This window comes from Lepus europaeus, chromosome 7, assembly GCF_033115175.1.
Source record: "Lepus europaeus isolate LE1 chromosome 7, mLepTim1.pri, whole genome shotgun sequence".
Taxonomy (NCBI): Eukaryota; Metazoa; Chordata; class Mammalia; order Lagomorpha; family Leporidae; genus Lepus; species Lepus europaeus.
This window is the reverse complement of record NC_084833.1, coordinates 47,711,241-47,734,088: the sequence shown is the minus strand read 5'-3', so window position 1 is coordinate 47,734,088 and position 22,848 is coordinate 47,711,241. Positions and strand designations below refer to the sequence as shown.

The following is a 22,848-nucleotide window of genomic DNA, read 5'->3' as shown; positions in this document are numbered from 1 at the left end:
TGTTTTCACGAATCTCAATCCGAATGACATTTAGCCATGCATTCAAATATTACTATAGGTTCTAGCCGTAAGATGAGCAGAGCCTGTCAATCATGGAGGTTTTCCTGGCATCTGCAAGCCACTGCTGCTGTCTCTAGATACTATTTATGCTCATCACTAAGACAGAACCTGCTGCTGGGTCTTGTTGATGTGTTAGAGGCACAAATATCCTCAGAATATTCATTCATGATATGGAGTCTCAGACCACATCTGGAGTGGGGTGGGGTGAGGAGCAGGGGCCCGAGGAAGACAAGGCGTCTGGGCTCCCTGTGGCTATGGGAGGATGCACTGATTATTTTTCCCATCCCTGCCCCACCCTCTCACTTCCGATGGCCTCTGGGGGCCCCCTAAGATCGATGGCCGCCCTGCTGGGGGGCCTGACTCCAAGGGCTGAGCCTGCGTCACTGGGTGAGGACGTGGACAGCTGGCACGTCCTGGGCTGTGACCGCCCAGGGGGTCAGAAGGACAGACTAGGGGAGGACAGAGAGCTGGGGTCTGCCAAAGGGAGTCAGGGTTCCGAGTCCTTGCTGTGTTCCAAGTCCTGTGTGGGAGGCTGGAGGTTCAGCCTGGACACGCACATGCAGGGAATGGGGAAGATGTAGGGGACAGACGGCCACAGGGTGGCCCATGACTTGGTGGCTGTGAATCAGCATGGCTCCATGGGGCAGGGACTGTGTCCTGTGCATTGTACCCAGCTGGCAGGTTAGGCGCCCCAGGCATCTGGCTAGGTGGTCACTGAGCACCCATGAGGTCCAGGACAGGTTGTGTATGGAGAGACCAGGTGCCGGGAATTCTGTTTGCAGGGCAGGGTTTGCTAGCCACACTCTGCCCGCCCACCCACCCATCCACCTGCCCGGCTGCCTGCTCCACAGACCCTGGCTTTGCAGCTGAGCTCTGGGGACAGAGATGGTGAGGTGGGAGGCACGGCTTGCGCTGTTGCTGGGAGAGCCCAGAGGAAGGTTGAGGGTGGCCTGGGGAGAGGGGCTGCTGTTTCTGGGCTCCGCCTCAGGTTTGGCCTCCAGACAAGGGGCTTTTGTGTGGGGCTGTGGCGAACACAAAGGTTTGCTGGGGAAGGAGGGAGGGGGAGGACGAGGCCAGGAAGGGGAGGGCAGATGTTCAGGCCTTGGGCTCACTGGCTTGCCACACAGATGCCACCTTGCAGGGAAAAGGCCAGGCCCAGAACATTCCCTGTACCTCTCGGGGAGGAGTGGGGGTGGGGTGGCGGCGGGGGCTCCCTCGGTGCAGTGCAGGTGATGAACAGGAAGAGCTGGGACCTCCAGGAAGGCCGCCCAGGAGCAGGCCCGAGGGCAGCCCCTGACCAGGTCCTCCCCCTCCTCCTCCCGTCCCCGAAAGGAAGCTGGAGCGCTGGACTCCTTGGCCATGTCTTCCTGGGAGAGGCGGCTGCATCGTGCCAAGTGCGCTCCGTCTTGTAAGTGGCACCGTCCCAGGGGCCTCTTGGGGCCTCTTCTCCCTGCTCGGAGTCTCTGTGCTCTCCCCAGCCCCGGCCCCCAGTGCTGCTCTGTACTCCCTTTCCTGCCCAAGGTGAGCTTCCTGCTGGAGTCCTGTCATAGGAGCGTGGCCCAGGCCTCACCCTGCATGAGCCCAGCGAGGGGTCCACCCTCCGCCTCCCCCAGCTTCAGGGGCCTCTTCAGCCTGTCCACTCTTCTGCAGCCACCCCTCTCCTTTCCTGTGGTCCCGGCCTCCTTCCCCTTACGCACCCTGTGTCCGTGTCCACCCGTGTCCATGGTCTCCATTCTCCCCTGTCCCGGGTCCTCAGCCTCCCCTAGCACACCACGGCCCCTTCATTCCCCACTCTGCTGTTTCCCTTCACCTGAGGCCGTTTGTGCTGCTGTGTCTCCCAGAACTTGCACAAGGTTCTCCCTCCACCCCGCCTTTGGTTGCACTTGGGCCCGCACCCCGGAGCCTGTGGCATAGTGAGGGAGTATAGGACATGGAGAGCCCCGGGCAGCCCCTGCTTAGCCTACAGCTCTGTACTCAGTTGGACCTGCTGGGCCTGCCAGCCAGACTCTGGGCTCAGGGGACTGAGGGCCAGGTGGGCCGGCCTGGGCCCACTGTGCACAACTGGCTTGCCACACAGACGCCACCTTGCAGGGAAAAGGCCAGGCCCAGAACATTCCCTGTACCTCTCGGGGAGGCGTGGGGGTGGGGTGGCGGCGGGGGCTCCCTCGGGGCAAACGCTGCAAGACTCTGCCCCACCCCATCCCCCATCTGCCTGGCAGCGGCCTGAAGCGGCCACTCATGCCCCACTCGCACTGGCTGCCTGTGATGGGGGCCGTGGGGAGGGCCCGGCGGGACAGAGGGGCAGCCTCGCCGGCCTCTGCTAGGGAGATGCCTCTGTGTCCCTGTGCCAGACATGTTCTCCTGTTTCAATGGGGGCGAGTGTGTGCACCCAGCCTTCTGCGACTGCAGACGCTTCAACGCCACCGGCCCGCGCTGCCAGATGGGTGAGTGTGGGCTTGTCCACCCAGCAGGGACCAGGATGCAGGGACACGGGGCGGGGCCTCTAGCTGCAGCCACCCAGGGACGCTCGCTCTCTCCCCTGCCGCAGTGTACAACGCCGGCCCTGAGCGGGACAGCATCTGCCGGGCGTGGGGGCAGAACCACGTGGAGACATTTGATGGCCTCTACTACTACCTCTCGGGGAAGGGCAGCTACACGCTGGTGGGGCGCCATGAGCCCGAGGGGCAGAGCTTCTCCATCCAGGTGAGGCCTCCGCTGTGCCCTGCCCTGACCCCAGGTCCAGGCCTGGGCTCTGTGTGTCACTGTTAGCAGGGCAGGTGCCTGCTTGTCCCTATCCACACCCTGGCTCCTGCCCAGGGACCCTGCACTTCTCGAAGGAGCCAAGGGCTCCTCCGGCTGTGCTCACCTGCTTGCCGCCGATTGCCCCTGGCTGCTCATTTAGTCACTCGTTCATCAGGTACAAGAATTTATTATGTGCCAACTGTGCTCTTCTCGGCCCGAGGGTTGGCAGATAAGGGGCCCTGAGGCCAGCACCCCAGAGGTGGCCTTTGGCCTTATGGAGCTCGCAGTTTAGTGAAGAAACCCAATGGATTATTTCAATTGCGATTTGGTGCCAGCAAGGAGAAAGGCCAGATGCTGAAAGAGCACGCCACGGAAACCGACTCTCGTTGATTGGCAACAGTGGTGATCGGGGAAGGCTTCCTGGAGGGAGTGACAGTTAACTTGGACCTGAAGAAAGAACTGGAGTTAGCTGAGTGATGAGTACAGGGGCGGGGAGGAGATGGGACCATTCTAGGAAAGGGGAACAGTCTGTGGGGGCTCAGGCCTGAGATAAAGTGGGCAGTGGGGGGCGTGGAGCTGCTGCCTCCAGAAGCCCTCCCCCATGGCCTGCCCTCCTGAGCTGACCGGGAGAACCGTCTGTAGCCGAGGTTGCACATCGTGACGTGTCGCCACATTTCTCCCGTAGACCTCTGCTCTGGCTTGCTTTCCTCTAGCAGGTGTCCGCTTTCCAGGCCAGGGACCAGGTCTTTTTGAGCAGTGTTTTCAGTATGTGGATTCGTGCTAAACACATGAGTACGTGGGTAACCTCCCTGTGCCACAAACCAACGGACACACTGACCATGTGTTTGGGGTGGGGGACCACCCTCGGGTGCAAGCTGATGCACATGCATCCAGAGGAGAGTCTGTGGGGGGAGCCGCGTAAGAATGTCTTACATAGTAATGGGGCTAAGCACTATTTTATAAAACTTATTTATAATTTAGTTTTATTTATATATTGTGTGTCTTACTGGGGGTCCTGGACAAAGAAGCTTGCAAAACATTTCCTGCCGGCCTGGGTGTCTGGCAGATCCCATGTGGAGCTGCGGGCTCCAGCTCCTCACCTGTGCATCGGGGCGGGCTCCTTCCCAGGGAGGGCTTCCAGGAACGGCAGGCAGGCAGGCAGCTGTAGGCCTCCTCCTCAGGCTTTGGGCCTCTGTCCACTCTGCCTTTGAAGGATGGGTGTGTGTCTGTGTGTGCGGGGTGGGCTTGGCCCTGCCTGCCAGGGGTGTGGGGTGAGATGGCCTGTAGTGTGTGCACGGAGCATGCCACAGAGTGCATTGTGGAGTGTGTGTGTGTGTGTGTGCACACGCGCAGGCTGTAGGAGTGTTGGGCAGGTGAGTGTGCCCTTCAGCCTTCACTCAATGGGAAAAGGAGTCCAGAAATAGGGAAGCAGCACAAAGAACTGGAAGGAGCCCTGGGAGCTAAACCACACAGGCCGGGCTTAGGACCAGCTCTGCCACTTCCTTAGCTGTGTGTGCGGCTAAGGCACACGTCCCCTCCCTGCACATCAGCTGCCACCTCTCTGAAACGCCGTCATGGCCCTCGTCCCCCTCTCCCTGTGCTGCTGTGGGAACCGGGGTGTTCACAGAAGAAGGATGCTTGGCACGCAGGGGCAGGCAGCCAGCCTTGGTGCAAGCGCACAGGCTGGGACATTCCTGCAGGCTGGTGACGGGCACCTGTCACTGGCCTCTGAACCCCCTCAGGTGCACAACGACCCGCAGTGCGGCCCCTCCCCGTATGCCTGCTCCAGATCTGTGAGCCTCTTCCTCGCGGGTGAGCAGGAGATCCGCTTGGCCAAGGAGGTCACCCACGGAGGCGTGAGGTAACCCTGACAACTGAGCCCCTATCCCTGACCCTGGGGGTAGAGGACAGGGGCTCTTCTGCCCTTGTCAAGCCTGGGGAGATTGGCCCTGGGGGATAAACAGCAGTTCCACCATGGGGGCGGAAGCAGACTGGCAGGGGAGCTGGGTTTGCTGGCTGAGCTTCCACACCCCCAGACCCTGCAGCTTTCCGGGCAGGGGAGTTTACTGATCAACTGGGCTCACTGTTTGCCTTTCACAATTGTATACCAATCATCCCAACTGGATCACTGACCCTGCTTTCTGATGAGGTAACGGCAGTTTGAGTGACAGATACCCCTCCGGGCTGGCGGGCACTGTAGGAATGGGCTTTTTTTTTTTTTTCCTCCATGTCATTAAGGTGCATTCCACATCCGGGTGCCTGGGTCCAAGTATTGCTCCATTCCTGATTCCACCCTGCTGCTAATGTGCACCCTGGGATGCTCAAGTACTTATGTCCCTGTCAGCTGTGTGCATGGCCTGGATTGTGCTCTCGATTCCCAGTTTTGGCCTGGCCTCCACTCGGCCATCACTCACATTTGGGGCGTGAACCAGCAGATGGCAGTTAACTTTCTCAAATAAAGAAATATGTGAAATTTTAAAAAAGTCTGTGGAGGTGAAAGAATCCCTCTCTTGGGAGTACTTCCAGGCACTTGGGAATTCTGGGAATTCAGGGGGGAGCTTAGATCATGGGGTAGCCGGTCCCTGGCTGAAGGGCCTGGGCCCTATGGAGATGGCATGAACTCTCTGGAGCTGTGCACCACAGGGTCCAACTGCCACTGGTACTGGGGAGCATGCGCCTGCAGCGCCTGGCGGGCTACGTCCTGGTGCATCAGCGGTCAGCCTTCACGCTCGCCTGGGATGGCGCCTCGGCTGTCTACATCAAGATGAGCCCCGAGTTCCTGGGCTGGACCCACGGCCTGTGCGGGAACAACAACGCTGACCCCCAGGACGACCTGGTGACGAGCTATGGTGAGGCACGGCGCGGGAGCCTCTGACAGGGTTTGGACAGGCTGGGAGAGGCTGGAGGAGATGGTGGGGGCAGAGCTCTGGGGTCACGGTCGCGCTGTTAAAGACCCAGTGGTAGGCCAGGGCCCCTTCCAAATCACTGCGACCTGTTGCCTGTCCTGTAAAATGGTCTTAGTGGAAGGAATGATTTAAAGAGTCATTGTAATGGGAATTCCTACAAGCATGTGTGCTGATGCACCGGGTACTTTTCCAGGTAGGATTGGCCCTGGAGTGGGTGCAGGGAAGGAAGCCAGGGTCCAGAGAGATCCAGGAGAAAGGGCCTAGCCGGGGCTACAGGTAGCCACGTAGGAGTGAACACATGGAAAGGTGAAGGGCTCAGGGTCAAATCGCATCCCTTGGGACACTCACGTTGGGGAGGGGCCAGCTTTCCCTTCGCTGCAGCTGGGGAAACAGCCCCAGGGAGGCGCAGGAACTTGCTCAGGCTCTCCCTCCTCGGCTCCCCTCCACCTACACAGTGCCGTCTTCTCTGACGCCGGCGCAGCTCAAAGGTGACGACCAGACAGCGTTGACAGGAGGCTGGCTGAGCGGGGAGCGCCCATTAGGGCGGGCGCTCAGGAGCCAGGCTCTTGGCTACTGTGCCTCCCTGAGTGTGCCGCTGTTCCCTGCAGGGAAGCTGACGGACGATGTGGCAGAGTTTGTGCACAGCTGGCAGCAGCAGGCTCCCAACCAGCCCCCAGGCCCCACGACCTCCTCCCTGCCCCGCCCTCCGTGCCTGCAGCAGAGCCCAGGAACCATGCAGGTCAGGACTCCAGGGAAGATCCCCCCCATTCCAGCCCCCACTCATGCCTGGTTCGCCTCAGTTCCCCGTCCAGCTTTAGGAAAGTTATGGGCCGCGGGGGGCCCAGGATGGCTGCTGCCTGTGGCCCCTTCCCTCTCCTCTCCACCATCCTCCCCATCATGGGGACCTCATATGAGGCTGGTGAGCTCTGAGGGCTCTGGGTGGCCCTGCAGGTCCCTTAGCCCTCGGTTCTGGCCCTTGCCTCAGGGCGTGTATGAGCGGTGCGAGGCGCTGCTGCGGCCCCCGTTTGATGCTTGCCACACCTACGTCAGCCCTCTGCCCTTCACGGCCAGCTGCACCAGCGATCTCTGCCAGTGAGTGGGCAGCAGGGCGTGGGTGTGGCGGGAGGGGGCCTGTGGGGAACCCATCCCATCCCAGAGTGAGGACTCAGCACGTGAGCCCCCAAGCCTGATGGCCCCAGGTCCCCAGAGAGCGGCTTCCCGAAGCTCTGAAGTTGGTATCTGCCCTGGCTGGGATGGAGCCTCCTCATTCAGCCAGGGGACCGCCCTCTGGTGGCATGGCAAGGCAGTGGCGGTGCTGGGATTAGAATCCAGACTTCCTGTCTCGCGTCTAGGGCTCTGCCTCCCTCCTGGCTCCCTTTCCCAGCTGCATGTGGAGGAAGGGTGCTGGGAAGCCCACCAAGGATGCCACTTGGGCCGTGTTCCAGTGCGACCCTCAATTTTCCCCACACAGATCTATGGGTGATGAAGCCACGTGGTGCCGGGCACTGGCAGAGTATGCCCGGGCGTGTGCCCAGGCGGGCCGGCCCCTGCATGGCTGGCGGACCCAGCTCCGGCAATGCAGTAGGTGCACACGGGTTGGGGGGTGGGCAGACAAGCTCTGGCCTGGGACTATGGGTGGCATCCTCTGACCCTAGCATCCTGTCCCACTCAGAATCACTCACGTTGGAGCTATGCTCCCTGAGGTGCCATCCCCAAGTGGCAGATGGCAACACTGAAGCTCAGAGTGGGAGGAAGTGGTTTGGGGCCACACAGTGGATGAAGGTGGCTGTCAGAGCCCTCCCAGGCCCTTGCCAATTTCCTGGGTCCTCAGTCTTGCTTGGGGACCAGCAGTTCAGGAAGATCAGAGCCTGGGCTAGGGGCTGGGTCCTGGGAGAGCTGACAGAACACAGACTCCGCTCCCCCTGCCCCCAAGCTGTGCACTGCAAGGAGAAGGACTTTACCTACAACGAGTGCATCGCCTGCTGCCCCGCCTCCTGCCAGCCCCGGGCGTCCTGCGTGGACAGCGAGATTGCCTGCGTGGACGGCTGCTACTGCCCCAATGGTATGCTGGGGGCGGGAGTGGGAGCCTGGCAGCGGCTGCTTGGCTGGGCTCACGTGGGAGTGATGAAACAGGCTGCTCAGAGGATGCCTGTTGGTGGAATGAATGAAGTGGCAAACAAGTAGTAAGTGAAGAAATGAACAGGTGGCTGGAGGAAGGAGGGATGGGGCAGAACTGTGGCCTCCGAGCGGAGGGAGCTCCGGTTTTCTCAGGACAGAGCTTTTTATGGTGCGTGGAGGACAGGGCCTGTGGGCTCATTTCTGCACAAGATCCTTCCTCTGCATATACTTACATTATCCTCTTTTCCCCAGTGTCTAACCTTGCAGCACAGCTATGGTGTGCAACTCACTTGGCCAGGTGGAGGGTTGAGATGAAAATATATAAAGATACAGGCATTGCCTCTGGGGATCAGAATCTGGTTTCAGGGACCAGGCAGACATATGACTCTGATTTAAGGCATGATGTGGTAAAAGCCAGCCTGGGGATTTAGCCGAGAGGAGTCAGTAGGGGGAGAGGTTGTCAGGGAAGGCTTCCTGGAGGAGGTGGTATTGCTTAGAGACAAGGGTAGGCTTTTGAGAGGTGATGCGGAGAAGCTAGTTAGTGTGCAGTGTGCATGTTGGGGGTGTGGGTGGTCATCCACGTGAGGGTCTGCAGGTGGGGTTATCTGCCTGGCCTGAGCCTAGGTTTTACAGAAGAGAAAGTCTAAAAGATGCTTAGAAGTGGAAGAGCTTGAATGAGGGGATCTGTATTGCTGGCCCTAGGGAACCAAGGGTGGTTTGTGACAGGAAGGAGGAAGGAGTTGAGTGGGCACCTGCTGTCACCCTAGGGCTGATCTTTGAGGACGGAGGCTGCGTGGCGCCAGCTGAGTGTCCCTGTGAGTTCCACGGGACCCTGCACCCGCCTGGCGCCGTGGTGAAGGAAGACTGCAACACCTGGTCTGTGCCCAGTGCGGGGGCGGCGAGGGGAACTGCTGCCGGGGCTGCCCCTGTCTGGGAGCCCTGATGGTGCAGGGCCACCCGCCCACACTCCGGAATCCCAGGGACCCATTAGGTCCAGTCTGGCGGGGAAATCTCCACACATTCTAGAGACAGGAACACCGTGGGCCCTACGATCTCCCGCACCCAGCTCTGACCAGGAAGGGTGACCCCTGCCTCCCGGGTCTCCATTTCAGCACGTGCATCGCGGGCAAGTGGGTGTGCAGCACAGCTGTCTGCCCAGGTACGTCTGAGCCCCACTGTGGATGATTGATTGGGGGCAGGGACGCTCCAGGGGCCAGGGAGGCTGGGGATGAGGGAGTCCCTGGGCTCCACAGGCTAAGCATGACTGGCTGCGGATTACCCCAGCTGCTGCTGCCACCAGGGGTTTTACAGAGTCCCGTGTAGCTCCGCGTGGGGCGGGCACTTGGTGATCATGCGTCTGTGAGTGGAGACTGAGACCCGGGGCCTGGCGCGCAGGCCCTGGGCTGGGAAGGGTTTTACACAGGGTCCTGCGTGGCCGCGGACCCTCCTGAACTTGTGGGGGACGTGCACTGAGACTGGTCCCCAAGCTCAAGGCCTGCTCTTCCTGCAGAGGGCGACGCCTGGGGCAGGGCTGTGCCTCCCAGATGGGTCCCCGGGGCAGGAGTGTCAGCCCACTGAGCAGGTGCTCAGAGCAAAGGCGCCTCACACTGCTCCTGTTCCCATGATGCACACCTTGGGTTGCGGGAACCTCGAGGGTGGGGACCATCCCCTGGTGGGGGGGGGGCTGCGCCCCTGGGTCAGTGGCCGCCTCTGCCCCTCAGCCGAGTGCTCGGTGACTGGCGACATCCACTTCACCACCTTCGACGGCCGCCGGTACACGTTCCCCGCCACGTGCCAGTACATCCTGGCCAAGAGCCGCTCCTCTGGAACCTTCACGGTGACGCTACAGAACGCCCCGTGTGGCCTGGTAAGGGCTGGTGACCCCCGGCCCACTGCCCCTGCTGGTCTGGTGGACGCAGGACCCCAGGTCTTTCCATGGCCTACCTGCTGCTGCTTCTCTTTGGGCAGAGCCATGGGCAAGAGACTGGGGTGTGGCCCACTCTACTGGCTGGGAGTCAGCTCCCTTTCTCGGGCCTCAGTAGTTAAAAAAAGCATCTCTAAAATGGGTCTTATTCTGCTGTCTTCTCTGCTTCACTGAATTATATCTTCAGCATCTCCGTGGTCATCCAGCCGCTCACCTATTGATTCAGCAAACGCCAGATGCCTATGTGTGCACAAGCTGTGTGGGGGCTCGGAGAGTGGGATGAGGGAGACGTGGCTCTGTGGGTGAGGCAGGCGAGTGACCCCACAACCCGCTATGTTACAGCCCTGGTGAGGCCTGGGGAGTGCAGGCTGGATCTCCAGTGAAGAACTGACTGCTGGGCATCAGGCGGGAGGGGGGCAAGGTGGATCAGGAGAGGCTTCCTGGAAGAGGTGACCTCGGAGCTGTATAGCCGCCTGTGAACATGACGGAGGAAATGGCCACCTTGCAGGTCTAGGGTATTTGTGGGTTTGCCTCTCAGTGGTGACTGCACCGACTCTGGGCTGACGGTGCTGAGCCAACCCCTATGAGCCCCGGTCTGGTGGCTGGCCAGCCTTGGCGGGCGGTGACCCGTTTCACTGCTGGATGGCGCTTCCTGATCGCTGGCCCTTGTCGCTGTGAGCCGAGTCTCTGCCTGTGGCTTCATCCGCGTGATGAGCCCACAGAGGGCCAGGCCTGTGCCAGCCCCGTTTCTGGCACAATGAGTGTGTGTGTGTGTGTGTGTGTTGGGGGGGTGGTTGTCACAGGGTGACTCAGCCCCACCCCACCCTCCTGGAGCTCACGGCCTGTAGGGAGGTCACTCGTGGCCTTAGATCACTTTGTGAGTGCATCCAGGGAGGGGCTTCTTGGAGGAAGTGGACCTGCCAATCAGAAGGAAGAATCGGGGAGAGTCTCGTGGCGGAGGCGGCGTTTGCGCTGAGCCACCTGAGTGGCCTACATGATCAGTAGAAAGAGCGTATCTATGAGGGCGGGAGGGAGGGCACTGTGGGAGTTGGTTAGACTGTATGAGCAAAGGAATGAGGCTAGAATGTTCTAGAATGCATTTAGGCGGCTGCTGTGGGTAGTGAAGCGAGGGTGTAAGGGAGACCAAACTGGATTAGATCATCTGCATGTGGTGTGCAGAGGAGAGAGCCGAGACTTGGAGAAGCAAACTCTCTGAGGGCTCACGGCGCCCAGGGACGGCAGGCATTGAACCTGAGACTTTGTGGAGCGTGGGCTTCCTTCCCCAGCCAGTGCCGTGCCTGGAGGGGACCGGAAGCAGTGGCCCTGACTTGGGAGACGATGTTTTGCACACCAGGATTCTGTCTTGGGGAGCTTGTGCCTCCGGGCAGGAACTCGGGGACGGCTGTGGCTTGTGGCACAGAGTCTTTTTGAAAAGTTGTTGCCTCGTTTCACTGCACCTGATGGTGTCACTCTCCTCTGCCTCAGGAGAAAGCCCAGAGCTATTACAGGGCCCTGGCTGACCAGTGCCTTAACCCACCGCCCGGCAGGCTCTGGCCTCTCTGGCCTTCCTCACGCCCTTGGGAGCATGAAACGCACCCTGCATCAGGGCTGTGGTACAGGCTGTGCCTTTGGCCCAGCTGCTTCCCTCCTCCGCGGCCTCTGCCCCTGCCCAGCGGCTTCTAGCACCCTTCAGATCACAGTTCAAGCAGCCTCCATCTTCTGATCTGCAAAATGGGAATGCTGGTGGTCCTTGTCTAGTCATTACTATGAGGACTGAGTGAGTGACTGTATATAAAGGAAGTAGAACCCATGGCAACTCCAAATTGGTTATCTTAAAATTGTAGAGGATGATTAAGGCTTTTGTTATTGTTATGATAATTATTATGCCCTAGGGTGTCTTTCCTGTCTCTGCAGACTAGTTCTCTTTGTTCATTAACTTTTTTTTTTTTATTAAAGGTTTATTTATTTATTTGAAAGGCAGAGTTACAGAGAGGCAGAGGCAGAGAGAGAGAGAGGTCTTCCATCTGCTGGTTCACTCCCCAGATGGCTGCAACAGCTGGAGCTGTGCCAATCTGAAGCCAGGAGCTTCTTCTGGGTCTCCCATACGGGTGCAGGGGCCCAAGGACTTGTGCCATCTGTTGCTGCTTTCCCAGGCCATAGCACAGAGCTGAATTGGAAGTGGAGCAGCTGGGTCTCGAACCAGCAGCTATGTGGGATGCCAGCACTGCAGGTGGTGGCTTTACCCACCATTTCATGGCACCGGCCCCAACTTTTTTTTTCATTTGATAGAGCTCTTGTTTCCTGACTCAATCCCCAAGTGGCCACAGTGGTCTCAGGTTGTGACAAAAGCCAGGAACTGGGAACTCATGTAGATCTTCCACGTGGGTGGCAGGAAGCCGGTTACATGTGAGTGACCACCCTGCCTCTTAGAGTGTGCATCAGCAAGAAGGGATGAAGCTGGGCGTGTACCCAGGTCCCCAGATACAGGATGTAGTGTCCCGACCAACATTCTAACCACGAGGCCATATCCCATGAGTCTGGTTTTCTCACTTTCCCAGCACCCTATAGCTGCTTGCAGTACTGATCACAATTATAATGAAATAAGCTTTGTAATTGTTAACATCTGTGTGCCAGGGAATGTTAGCTCCATGAGGATCCACCTGATGTTTGTCTTGTTTACCATGTATCCATAAATCCCAGGACATAGTAGGTGCTTATGCGATGTTTAGTTGCATGTGTGGGATGTCTTCCCGTGGAAGGGAGGTATGAATAGGCCCACCATGGACCATCCATGTCAGAGATGGAGAACCCAAGGCTCAGAAAATATCGTCGCATTTCCTGTCTGCCTGTCAGTGGCATGCAGGTGGTGACGTGTGGAAAGAGCTACATAAAGGCTGAAATCTGAGTTCTGGGCCGAGGTCAGGTGGGGGAGGCCAGCGTCTCTTTGGCTGGACTCGGGCCATCTGGGTTCCATCTCTGCTACATCTGACCACTTGAGACGCTAACGTCTGTTGGCGTCACCCAGCCCTGCCACCGACTGCCTCCCATCCTAGGCCCTGCCTGCTCATTCCCCAGATGGGGGCGCCTGTGGGGGCTCTGCCACCATTCCGAGGAGTCTGCCTTTCCAGCTGGGCTGGCGTCCCTGTCCCTGGAAGTCTCTGTTGGGGCCAGCAGGACAGAATGATCCCCTGTGCCCCACTGGCCTCTCTGCCTCTCTCTGCCTCTCTCTAGGACCAGGACGGGGCCTGTGTCCAGTCAGTGTCGGTGATTCTGCACCAGGACCCTCGGAGGCAGGTGACGCTGACCCAGGCGGGGGATGTCCTTCTGTTTGACCAGTACAAGATCACCCCGCCCTACACAGACGGTACGGCCTGGGGTGAATGAAGAGTGGTGGGCAGCTGGACGTTCATTCTCCCAAGCTGCTTAGGCAAAAGGCACTGCTACACAGGCAGGAAGTGATGTAGGACTGAGTGGGCCAGGCCAGAGGACACGCTGGTCCCAGAAATGCAGACTCCTAAAACGTGTCTTTATCTGCGCCCCAGCAAGGCAATGGTCTCCCCAGTGGTGTGATGGCTTCCTCACACGTTAGCACATGCATGGGACCATTTTCCAATCCTAAACTCAGCATCGGTTTAGCATCCTGCCTGATGACCCACCCCCTGATCTTAGGGGCTGCCGGCTCCTAGGAAGCACATTTAGCAGAAATGGAGACACTGTTAGGACCTACAATCCAGTACCAGGGACAAAAAATGTAAAGAGAACGCTAAGAAGGAAGGCAGGCAGGTCAAGATGGCATAGCGACTCAAGATGGGGAGGGGTGGGGATGTGCTGCGTATAAGAAGACCACAAAAACACAAGTGATAAAGAGCATGGACATTGACAATAACTAAAACAAGAATTAAATTTGCCATAGTTGAGTCTGAAATCGTGCTGTGAGCTTCCTGAGGGCCACCGTGAAGAAAGGAAGTGGCTGATCACAGAATTCTTGTGTCTGGACAGGAACACAGACCTGTGTCTTAGGGGGACAGCAAAGCTTTCATAGGTGCTGATGCTGAAAGAGAAATTTCTGGGTCCTGATTTCATTACTGAATATGGTTTCTTCCAAGCTCGCCAAGGCAGCTCCGCAGCAGGGTGCATTGGCTGCGGGAGTGGTGGTGGGGCTGTGTAGGGGATAGGCTTCTTCCGCCTCCCTTCTGGTTCTCTGCACAGATGCCTTTGAGATTCGGAAGTTGTCCTCCGTGTTCCTGCGTGTGAGGACTAACGTGGGCGTGCGGCTGCTCTACGACCGGGAAGGCCTGCGGCTGTACCTGCAGGTGGACCAGCGATGGGCGGAGGATACCGTGGGCCTCTGCGGCACCTTCAACGGCAACACGCAGGACGACTTCCTGTACGTGCGCTTGTCCCGGAACCGGAAGGAGAGGATAGGCGGGCCCTCCAAGGCCAAGTGTACAGAGTCCTTCCGGAACTGGGCTCCCGTGGTCCCGACAGGCTTCGTTAGTTATTTAGTCCGCTACCTTTAAGTGGGTTGTTGAGACATTCTTCCTCCATGAAATTGGAATTTCATTAAAGCGGTGGCCCACAATCCTCTGCATGGGGAAGAATCGCCTGGGGTCGCTTGTTAAAATGCTGATTCAGGTGGAGCTAGGAATCTCCTTGATAAGCACGCCTGTGGTTATAGTACCTGAGGTCTACAGACCCTAGCTTGAGAAACGCTGTTTGGTAGCAAAGTGTTAAAATGGGGTGACCTCAGGGTTTGATTTGACTCATTGTTTTGTTTTAACTGACTGTAACCATCTTTGGGGGAGAGTAAATCTCCAGGGAGCTGCTATACCGACACTCCCTCTTTCTGTGGGTCAGGCCAGCCTCACCCATATACGTCTGTCATCTTGGTGCTTGCAGGCTACTGTCTTTGCACCCTGAGAGCCCCACCAGAGAGTTGAGAGAAAGGCCCCTTAAGCCTGCGCACAGTTTAGGAACTCGGAAGGGTTCATGAGTCAGACATTCCAGAAGGGAGAACACAGGGTCGGTCCTGAAGGCGGGAGGTTCTGGCTGGACCTTCAAGTTCCATGCATTGAATGATGTAGAAGGAAACACGGGAGGCATCGTTCACTCAGAAGTGAGGATAAGATTTGCTGTGAACAACGGAAAGCTGAGAGCCTTTCCATGCGTGACTTTTAAAAACACAGCTTTCTACTCTGTCTTCCCAGGCGGGGCTGATGTGAGGGCAGACCTCGGCTTGGTGTGTAGGTTGCTTGTGGTGAGAATACTGCTTTAGGTAATGCGAGTGCTCTTGTTGCCTGGGCAATGATGTGGGCGTGGCAAGTGCCAGGCAGGACCTGGTTCCTTTGGAATCATGGTCTCTCTCCACTCTACCAGCTACGCCAGCGTTTGGTGTCTCTAGGAGGGGCTAGTGACACCTAGGAAACATGCTTGTTCCTTTTCCTTCCCTGCCCCATGGGGGACCATTTCCTTGAGAGCCAAGGAGAGCCAGGGAGTGTTCAGGAGCCGCCCATGGAGAAGGGAGGAGGTAGAAAATCTCTATCCCTGTGAGGTTTGGTGCTCTTGATGTGCTTGTTTCCCTTTCTGACGTGAAGGGCTGGGGTTCAAAGTGCTCCAAACACATTGTGAACCCTTTTGGGGCCTATTAAATGTAATTTGTGTGTGTTTGTGGCTGTGCAGACTGATTTGGCTGTTTGTGTGTCTGGCATTTATTTGCCCTGTGTGTGTGTAAGTGTGTGGTGAGGGTGTATGCAAGTAGTGTCTATCCATCATACATGTTCCAGTGAGTGCACATGTCAATGCCCATGCTGAGGCTGTATGTATGCGAGCAAGCAGGTGCCTACCAGGTGTATGCTGTTGGTGCCCCGGGTCCATGTGGGCGAGTGTGTGAGTATGGTTATGCCATGGCCGCAGGTCCCCAGTGGGTGTGCCCGAGAGCACCCCACAGCTCTTTGGCAACTCTTGGAAAACATTGTCTGCCTGTTCTCCGCTGGCCTCTGGCTCCCCGCTGGACCCCTGCGATGTGCACCTGCAAGCTGGTGAGACAAGGGGCTGGGGGGAGGCACAGGGAGCGGCTGCGGGGTGGGACTGCTGTAAGAGAGATGCGGTGGGCACTGTGGGCCTCAGGATGCTGGCCAAGTCGTAGGAGGGGTAGGAAAAGGAAGAGCCACAGGGAGCGGGACAGGAGAGGAGGTGAGGGTCAGGCACACCGGAAGATTCACATTCTGCCACGGTCACGTCCACGCACGTTTACAGTGGCTGCACCATCTCACAGTGGAGTCTGAAGTCCTTGCTGTGGCCCCACGTGGCCCTCCACATGGCCCTGCCCCATGTCACCTCCTCCTCCCTCCTCTGCCTCCATCAGGCCACACTGGCCTAATTGCCACTGTCCCTGCAGCTGGGTCTTTGCCCTGGCCAGGACCTCCCCAGGAATGCTCTTCCCTCTCTTCCAGATTCTTGCTCGAACCTCACCTTCTCCCTGAGCCCTCCCTGCTTGCCTGAACTCAGATTGCCCTTGCCCCTCCTCCCCATCTCCTCTTCCCGCTGCTCCTCCCTGGCTTGTGCTCACTCCTTAGACTGCCTGCCTCCCCTGTTCCCTGTAAATGATTTGGGAACCATCTCCTCGCCACAGTGTAAGCTCCCCCAGAGCAGGGATTTTCTGTAGGTTTTGTTCATTCCTGAATCTTCCCTCACCGGGTGGGTTCATGCTTGGCAGGTAGCCTGCATTGCACGAATGTGTGAGAGTGCAAACACACGTGTGCACATGCACACACCCTCCTCCCTGCCCAGGAACAGCCACAGATGCACACCCACTTTACTAAACCACTGCCATGCAAGCCCAGAAGTGGTGCACTCAAGTCCCCAGCTATTTCCCTCTTGGACACACACACATGTGCACGTGTGCATACAGTCCCCTGGGCCATGGGGAAGGAAGGAGTGGCTGCGTGCTGGGCTCGGGGCAAGCCTGCTGGCTAACCACCTGGCCCCTGTTCCTCCTGGGCTCAGCCTCCTACGCCGTGCAGTCCTGCAGCGTGCTCACGGGGGAGCTGTTTGCGCCCTGCTCTGCATACCTGAGCCCCCTGCCCTACTTCGAGCAGTGCCGCCGGGACGCCTGCCGCTGCGGGCAGCCCTGCCTGTGCGCCACGCTGGCCCACTTTGCCCACCTGTGCCAGCGCCACGGGCTCCCCATCGACTTCCGTGCCCAGCTGCCGGCCTGTGGTGAGTGCCCCATTCTCGTGTACCCACAGGAGGGTGGGCAGGAGGAGCCTGAGCTCCAGACCCCAGTGCACCCTGAACTTTGCATGAAACCTCGCGGGCTCCACTAGTCTGGCTCCCCGAACCTGCCAGGGGCCGCCTTGCCCTTGGTTATCCAGACCTGAACATCTGGGACACGTGACTCAGGACTTTTTCTCTAGCCTTACCCTGAATCCATCTCTAAGTCCTGTTAATCTCACTATTCCCACACATTTATCCATTTTTTACCACCTGCCTTGCCATCAGCGTAGTCGGGGCCACCTTCTCACTGGAGCCAGAATGAGCTGGTTCAGGATCACCAGCCCCGTGTCTAAAGGGTTACAGGGCATGAGCCAGCCTTTTCTGTTCCAGTGCTGCAGTAAGTTGCTGTGTGTCTCTGGGTAAGGCCCTGCCCCTCTCTGAACCTAAGCTTCCTTGGAGGTGATTGAACAGGACCAGTGGGTCTTAACTTTGGCTGCACGTTGGACTCACCATGGGGACTTTCCAGAAATGCACACTTCTGGGTCACATCCATGTAACTGGCAGCAGGTGCAGGCACTGCGTTTCTCAAGTGCTCCCCAGGTGGCTTTGAGGTGCACCCAGGTTGGGGATGACTGGGCTTGGCGGTGTCAGTGGGGTCTCTGGCCCTGACGGTGAGCAGGAGACCCCTGAGAGGTGAGGAGGGCAGCCTGAGTCTTGGGACAGAGGGCCCTGGAGAGACTGCTGGGGGCAGCACAATGGATCTTCCCAGCCTGTGAGTGTTACAGCCCTGGAAGTGAGGGGTGCGAGTGTTTGAACCACACCCCGGTGCACATGGGTGGGTGCCAGGTTATGAGGGGAATGACCTCTAGCACCCTCCGATTCCACTACCCATGAGGAAAAGGAAATGAGGGGTTTTCCAGGCTGAACTTGGCCAATGCCCTCTCTCTATCCCCCTCCCCTGCTGCATTGTCATTCCAGTGTAGTGAGAGGCAATAGGACCCCACAATCAGACCTGGGTTTCAATAACATCTCTGACCTTGACCTGCTGTGTGACCTTGGGGAAGCATCTTAACTTTTCTGGGTCTCAGTTCTCATTTGGATGACAATCCCACCTACACTGTTGTAAGGACGAAGACAAAGCATGGTGCCCTCTCTCACTACAGCGCTGTCCTGTGAGGCCACCAAGAAGTACAGCCCTTGTGTGGCCCCTTGTGGACAAACCTGCCAGGACCTGGCCAGCCCTGAGGCCTGTGGGGCTGATGGCGGTGGTGACCTCAGCAGGGATGAGTGTGTCGAAGGCTGTGCCTGCCCACCGGACACCTACCTGGACATCCAAGCTGACCTCTGTGTCCCCAGGTGAGTGGTGCCAGCTTGACCTGTGAGTCGGGCAGGGAGACGTGGCCGGGGGTCTCCAGGGTAGGCCTCTCGTGTCCCCCTTCTTCTCACAGCTGCAGGCCAGACTCGGTGAGGGAGGCGTGTGAGTAGGCGTCCACCTGGGGACCCTGCTCCCAGCTCCTTCCTAGCTCTGGCTCTTCTGCCACACTTGCCAAGAGGGCCTCTTTCCACTCATCTCCCTTCTCCTTCCACAAGTGGTTATGGACCTTCTCGTATGTTCCAGATGTTTCTAGGCCTGCGAATTTGGTGACAAACCCAACAGAGCTCTGGCCTCATGGAGCTCACATTCTAGGGCAATGGGGACACACACACACACACACACTCGGCCCGCTGGTAGCACAAGCAGTGCAAGCAGAGTCCTGTTGCTGTGACCGTGAATGAGTGCGTGTGCGTGGAAGGCCCTTCTGCAGGGGATGTTTGAGTGGAGGCAGAGAGAAGTGAGGGAGAGGGCTGCAGGCAGAGGCGGCGGTCCCCACTCTGGGCCTGGTCCCCTGATGCTGGACTGGCTTTCCTGCTCCCTGGGCATGTGTCATGTGCCACAGTAGATGCCACAGCTTCTCTCGATGTCCTTAAGCCCATGGCTGGCCAGGGTGGTGGCCCTGCCCTTGGCAGTCCCTACCCCAGCTCCTGAATCTGCCCACCTCCTTCTGCTGCGGTTTGTGTAGGAACCAGTGCTCCTGCCACTTCCAAGGAGTGGACTATCCCCCCGGAGACAGCGACATCCCATCCCTAGGCCACTGGTGAGCTTCCTGGGTGCAGCCTTGTGGGTCTCCCCTTGGAAGGGAAGCTGCCGTTGGAAGACACTGCAGCTAAGGGGACTGGGCAGGGTGGATGGGGGAGGGGGAGCGAGTGGAGCTGCTGTTTGAACCCTGGGTACAGAGCCTGGGCAATCAGCCCCAATGTCCCCCACCCCCAACTCTCTCTGCAGCCATTGCAAAGATGGAGTCATGAGCTGTGACAGCAGAGCCCCAGGTAAGTGACTGTGAGACAGGGCCCCTTCCAGGGCCTTCCCACGGTGGGGGGTCCTGGAAAGGCAAGTGGGGCTGATGAGGACGAGGCGAGCCCACGCCAGGTCTTGGACTACCCTGCACCTCCTCTGCTCCTTAGCCTCTTGATAAAGGCTCTAGCCTGGGAGTGGCATCCTGAGAAAAGGCCCCCATCTCTGCAGTGTGTGTCTGGGAACTCACGTGACGCCCTTGTGGTAGCCAGGGCACAAGGCACCCAAGCCTGTCTCTCCCACCTCCTCTGGCTGTGGGACCCCCAGCCCTCCCTGGCCAGCCCTGAGCCAGGTGCCTACCCAGAGGCCCTGGGGGCTCCTGCACCTGTCCTGTTCTTTTCCAGCTGTGGCCTGCCCAGCGGGCCAGGTCTTCGTGAACTGCACTGAGCTGCAGGCAGACCCAGAGCTGAGCAGGGAGCGGACGTGTGAGCAGCAGCTGCTGAACCTGAGCATGCCAGCCCGGGGCCCCTGCCTCTCGGGCTGTGCCTGTCCCCAAGGGTATGCATCCGTGTTGCCACCATTTCCTGAGCTCAGCAGAACCAGGGACCACAGGGTGGGGTGGGGCAAGAAAACCTCACGGGGCCTTGACCTTGACGGGGAAGGCTCTAGCCTTGGGCTGGCCTGTGGCAGCTAACATTGCCAGCAAGGAACCTGGCAGAGGGACGGAGCTGTGGGAGACAAATTGGGATGGATTCTGCCTGGCTCTGCTTCTTACCTACTGTGTATGGGAATAATACGAGCACTGGCTCAGCAGGTCGCCATGAGGATTAAGGAAGGTGCTGGTGTGGAAGTGCGGAGCAGGGGGTGTGGCATGCCCTAGAGGACTGATGGGTTGAAGACCACCAAAGAAGCCTGTGTCGCGGCTCCCAACCTATCTGGGCCAGGGACAGCCACAAGCACAGATGCATGGGGCTCTGCACGCCCAGGTGCCAGTCCTGGGTCTGGGTCAAAAAGAGCCTTGGGTTCCTCATCTCGTGACCCCACAGTGTTGGCCTGTGCCCTGCAGCCCATGTGGAGGTCAAGGATGGGTTGGGAGTCCTGGCCCAGGCCTGAGAGCCACAGCCAAGGAGACAAAGATCGGGTCAGCTGGGTGGAGCTGTGCTGTTTCCGGCTCTTGGATGTTTTTCCACCTTCAGTCTCAGAGGAACCCTGGCCAAGCAGAAGGGAGAATTCCCATTCCCATGTAGGTGCAGAACCTCAGGCTGGGGCCAGAGTAGAGGAACAGGTCTGCCTGGAGCCCTGTGACTCAGACCCAAGGCTTCTCACTCCATACACTGCCCATTGCCCACAGCGTGACAGCTCCCTAAGGCCCAGGGTCTGGACTCTTACACAGAGGTCACAGTGTGAGTTGAGAGCTGGCCACTTCCCAGGCACAGGCAACCACCAGAGAACCTGTCCAGGACCCGTGGCCTCCCAGAGGGGCATGTGGAGGGGCACTGGGGCAGGGGCCCTAATTGTTGAGGGGCTCCTGTGTGCACCAGCCTGCCTCTGGCCATGAGGTCAGGAAAGCTGGGGCTTCTACAAACAGAAAGCAGCGGTCACCCACTGCCAAACATGGTGGTAAGGCCACAGGAGAAAGGAACTCTGGACTGGAGACTGGAGGCTCTGGGCCCAGTTCTGCCGATGAGTCATTGTGTGCGGTATAGAATGGCCCTTAAGGAACCGCCACACGTTCCATAGGAATTCCTGCTGCGTTGGAAATGGGAAGCTGGACTGGAATGGAATGGATGCAGGCATCCAAAGCAGTGGCTTTGCCCACTGCACCACACTGCTCACTCCAAAGACCTACTGAGTCAACATGGCCCAGAATAGGGTTTGTCTCGGTGAATTTCCCAATAGGCTTGAAGATAATATGCATTCTGCTATTCTGGGGTGGAGGTTTCTTTAGTTGTCAATTAGGTCAAGGTCATTGTTAGTGTCGCTCAGATCTACATCTTTCATGTTTTCTTGTTTGTTCTATCACTCTTGGAGACTGGTATTGAAATCTGCAACTCTTGTTGTGGGTCTCTTTCCCCTTTGAGTTCTGGGAGTTTTTGTGTGCTGTATTTTAGAGCTCATTACTTGGTATATACACAGGATTCTTGCATTCTGATAAACTGGCGCCAAAATACCCCTTCTTATTGATGGTAAGACTGCTCGTCTTGAAGGCTACTTTGTCTCATGTTAATATAGTGTCTTCATCTTTCTTATGATGAGTGTTACTTCTTTTTTTCTTTTGTGTCTTTTGTAATCAGAATACAGTTGGGTCTTGCCTCTTTAGCCAGGGTTGCAATTTATTCCTTGTAATTGTAGAGTTTATATATTTAAATTTAACATAACAGGATTTAATATGATCATCTTGTTATTTGCCGTTTGTCTCATCTGTTCTTTGTTTTGGACTCTTTCAAGCCTTCTGTTGGTTAAGATAGACTTATTTATTTATTTATTGGATGGGGGACAGGGAGAGCCCATCCATGGATCCAATCTCCAAATGCCAGCACAGCCCAGTGGGGTGGTGGGCAGTGTAGCCAGGGACCAGGAACTCAACTCAGGTTTCTCGTGTGGGTTGCCAGAATTCAACCCCTTGAGCCATCATTGCTGCCTCCCAGGGTCTGCATTAGCAGGAAGCTGGAATACAGCGGAAGGCCGGTATCAGAGCTAGGCACTCTGATACGGGACGTGAGCATCTTAACTGATAGCTTAGCTGCTAGGCCAAATGTCTCCCTGGTTATGTATTTTTAGTATTATATGAGGGATCGTCAAAACATGGGGAAAATGTAATTGAAAGATAAGTATATTTTGGTGTAAAATTTTTTTAAAGATTTATTTACTTACTTGAAAGAGTTAGAGAGATCTTCCATCTGCTGGTTCACTCCCCAGATGGCCACAACAACCAGTGCTGGGCCAGGCACAAGCCAGGAGCCAGGAACTTCTTCCAGGTCTCCCACATGGGTGCAGGGGCCCAGGCACTTGGGCCATTCTCCACTGCTTTCCCAGGCCATTTAGAAGCAGCTGAAGAGGAAACGAAGCCGCTGGAACTTGAAGCGATGCCCATAGTGGATGCTGGTGTCTCAGGTGGTGGCTTTACCCACTACACCACAACACCGGACCCACCGTAACAAATTTTGAAATCCTGCAAGATCTCTTTCTCTCCCTCTTTTTCTTTTTCTTCCCCCCTCTCTCTTTGATACTCTGCCTTTCAAATAAGTAACTAAACAAATAAGTTTTTTTAAAAAGGGAAAAAATCAATTATATTTTAAAGCAGTTAAATAATTTAAAAACATTTACCAGCATTCCTTCATGTGAAGATGAGTTTGCTTCTTCCTGCAGAACTCCCCTTAGCATTTCTTTTAGTGCATATCTGTTGGTGGCAAATACTTCTTCCAGCTTTTTGTTTATCTGAAAATGTGTTTATTTCGCTTTCATTCATGAAGATTTCTGTATTAGAACCAGCAGGATGTATAGCTATGGCTAAACAAGGGGGACTTATTACAAGAGCTGGGTCACATGAT

General features: G+C 57.3%; 1 protein-coding gene across 1 annotated transcript in view; it reads left to right on the top strand.

Moving 5' to 3' along the window:
- The window catches only part of OTOG (otogelin), a 92,020-nt gene that overhangs the window by 2,022 nt on the left and 67,150 nt on the right, over positions 1-22,848 (top strand). Inside the window, exons 4-23 of the mRNA XM_062197498.1 lie at positions 1,393-1,468; positions 2,412-2,504; positions 2,609-2,763; positions 4,545-4,663; positions 5,446-5,651; positions 6,317-6,447; positions 6,694-6,800; positions 7,180-7,289; positions 7,642-7,770; positions 8,594-8,702; positions 8,939-8,985; positions 9,548-9,693; positions 12,982-13,114; positions 13,960-14,137; positions 15,664-15,788; positions 16,756-16,968; positions 18,129-18,321; positions 19,026-19,100; positions 19,289-19,332; positions 19,702-19,855. Coding sequence (XP_062053482.1) covers positions 1,393-1,468; positions 2,412-2,504; positions 2,609-2,763; positions 4,545-4,663; positions 5,446-5,651; positions 6,317-6,447; positions 6,694-6,800; positions 7,180-7,289; positions 7,642-7,770; positions 8,594-8,702; positions 8,939-8,985; positions 9,548-9,693; positions 12,982-13,114; positions 13,960-14,137; positions 15,664-15,788; positions 16,756-16,968; positions 18,129-18,321; positions 19,026-19,100; positions 19,289-19,332; positions 19,702-19,855 — 2,543 coding nt within the window. The remainder of the gene's footprint in view (positions 1-1,392; positions 1,469-2,411; positions 2,505-2,608; positions 2,764-4,544; positions 4,664-5,445; positions 5,652-6,316; positions 6,448-6,693; positions 6,801-7,179; positions 7,290-7,641; positions 7,771-8,593; positions 8,703-8,938; positions 8,986-9,547; positions 9,694-12,981; positions 13,115-13,959; positions 14,138-15,663; positions 15,789-16,755; positions 16,969-18,128; positions 18,322-19,025; positions 19,101-19,288; positions 19,333-19,701; positions 19,856-22,848) is intronic.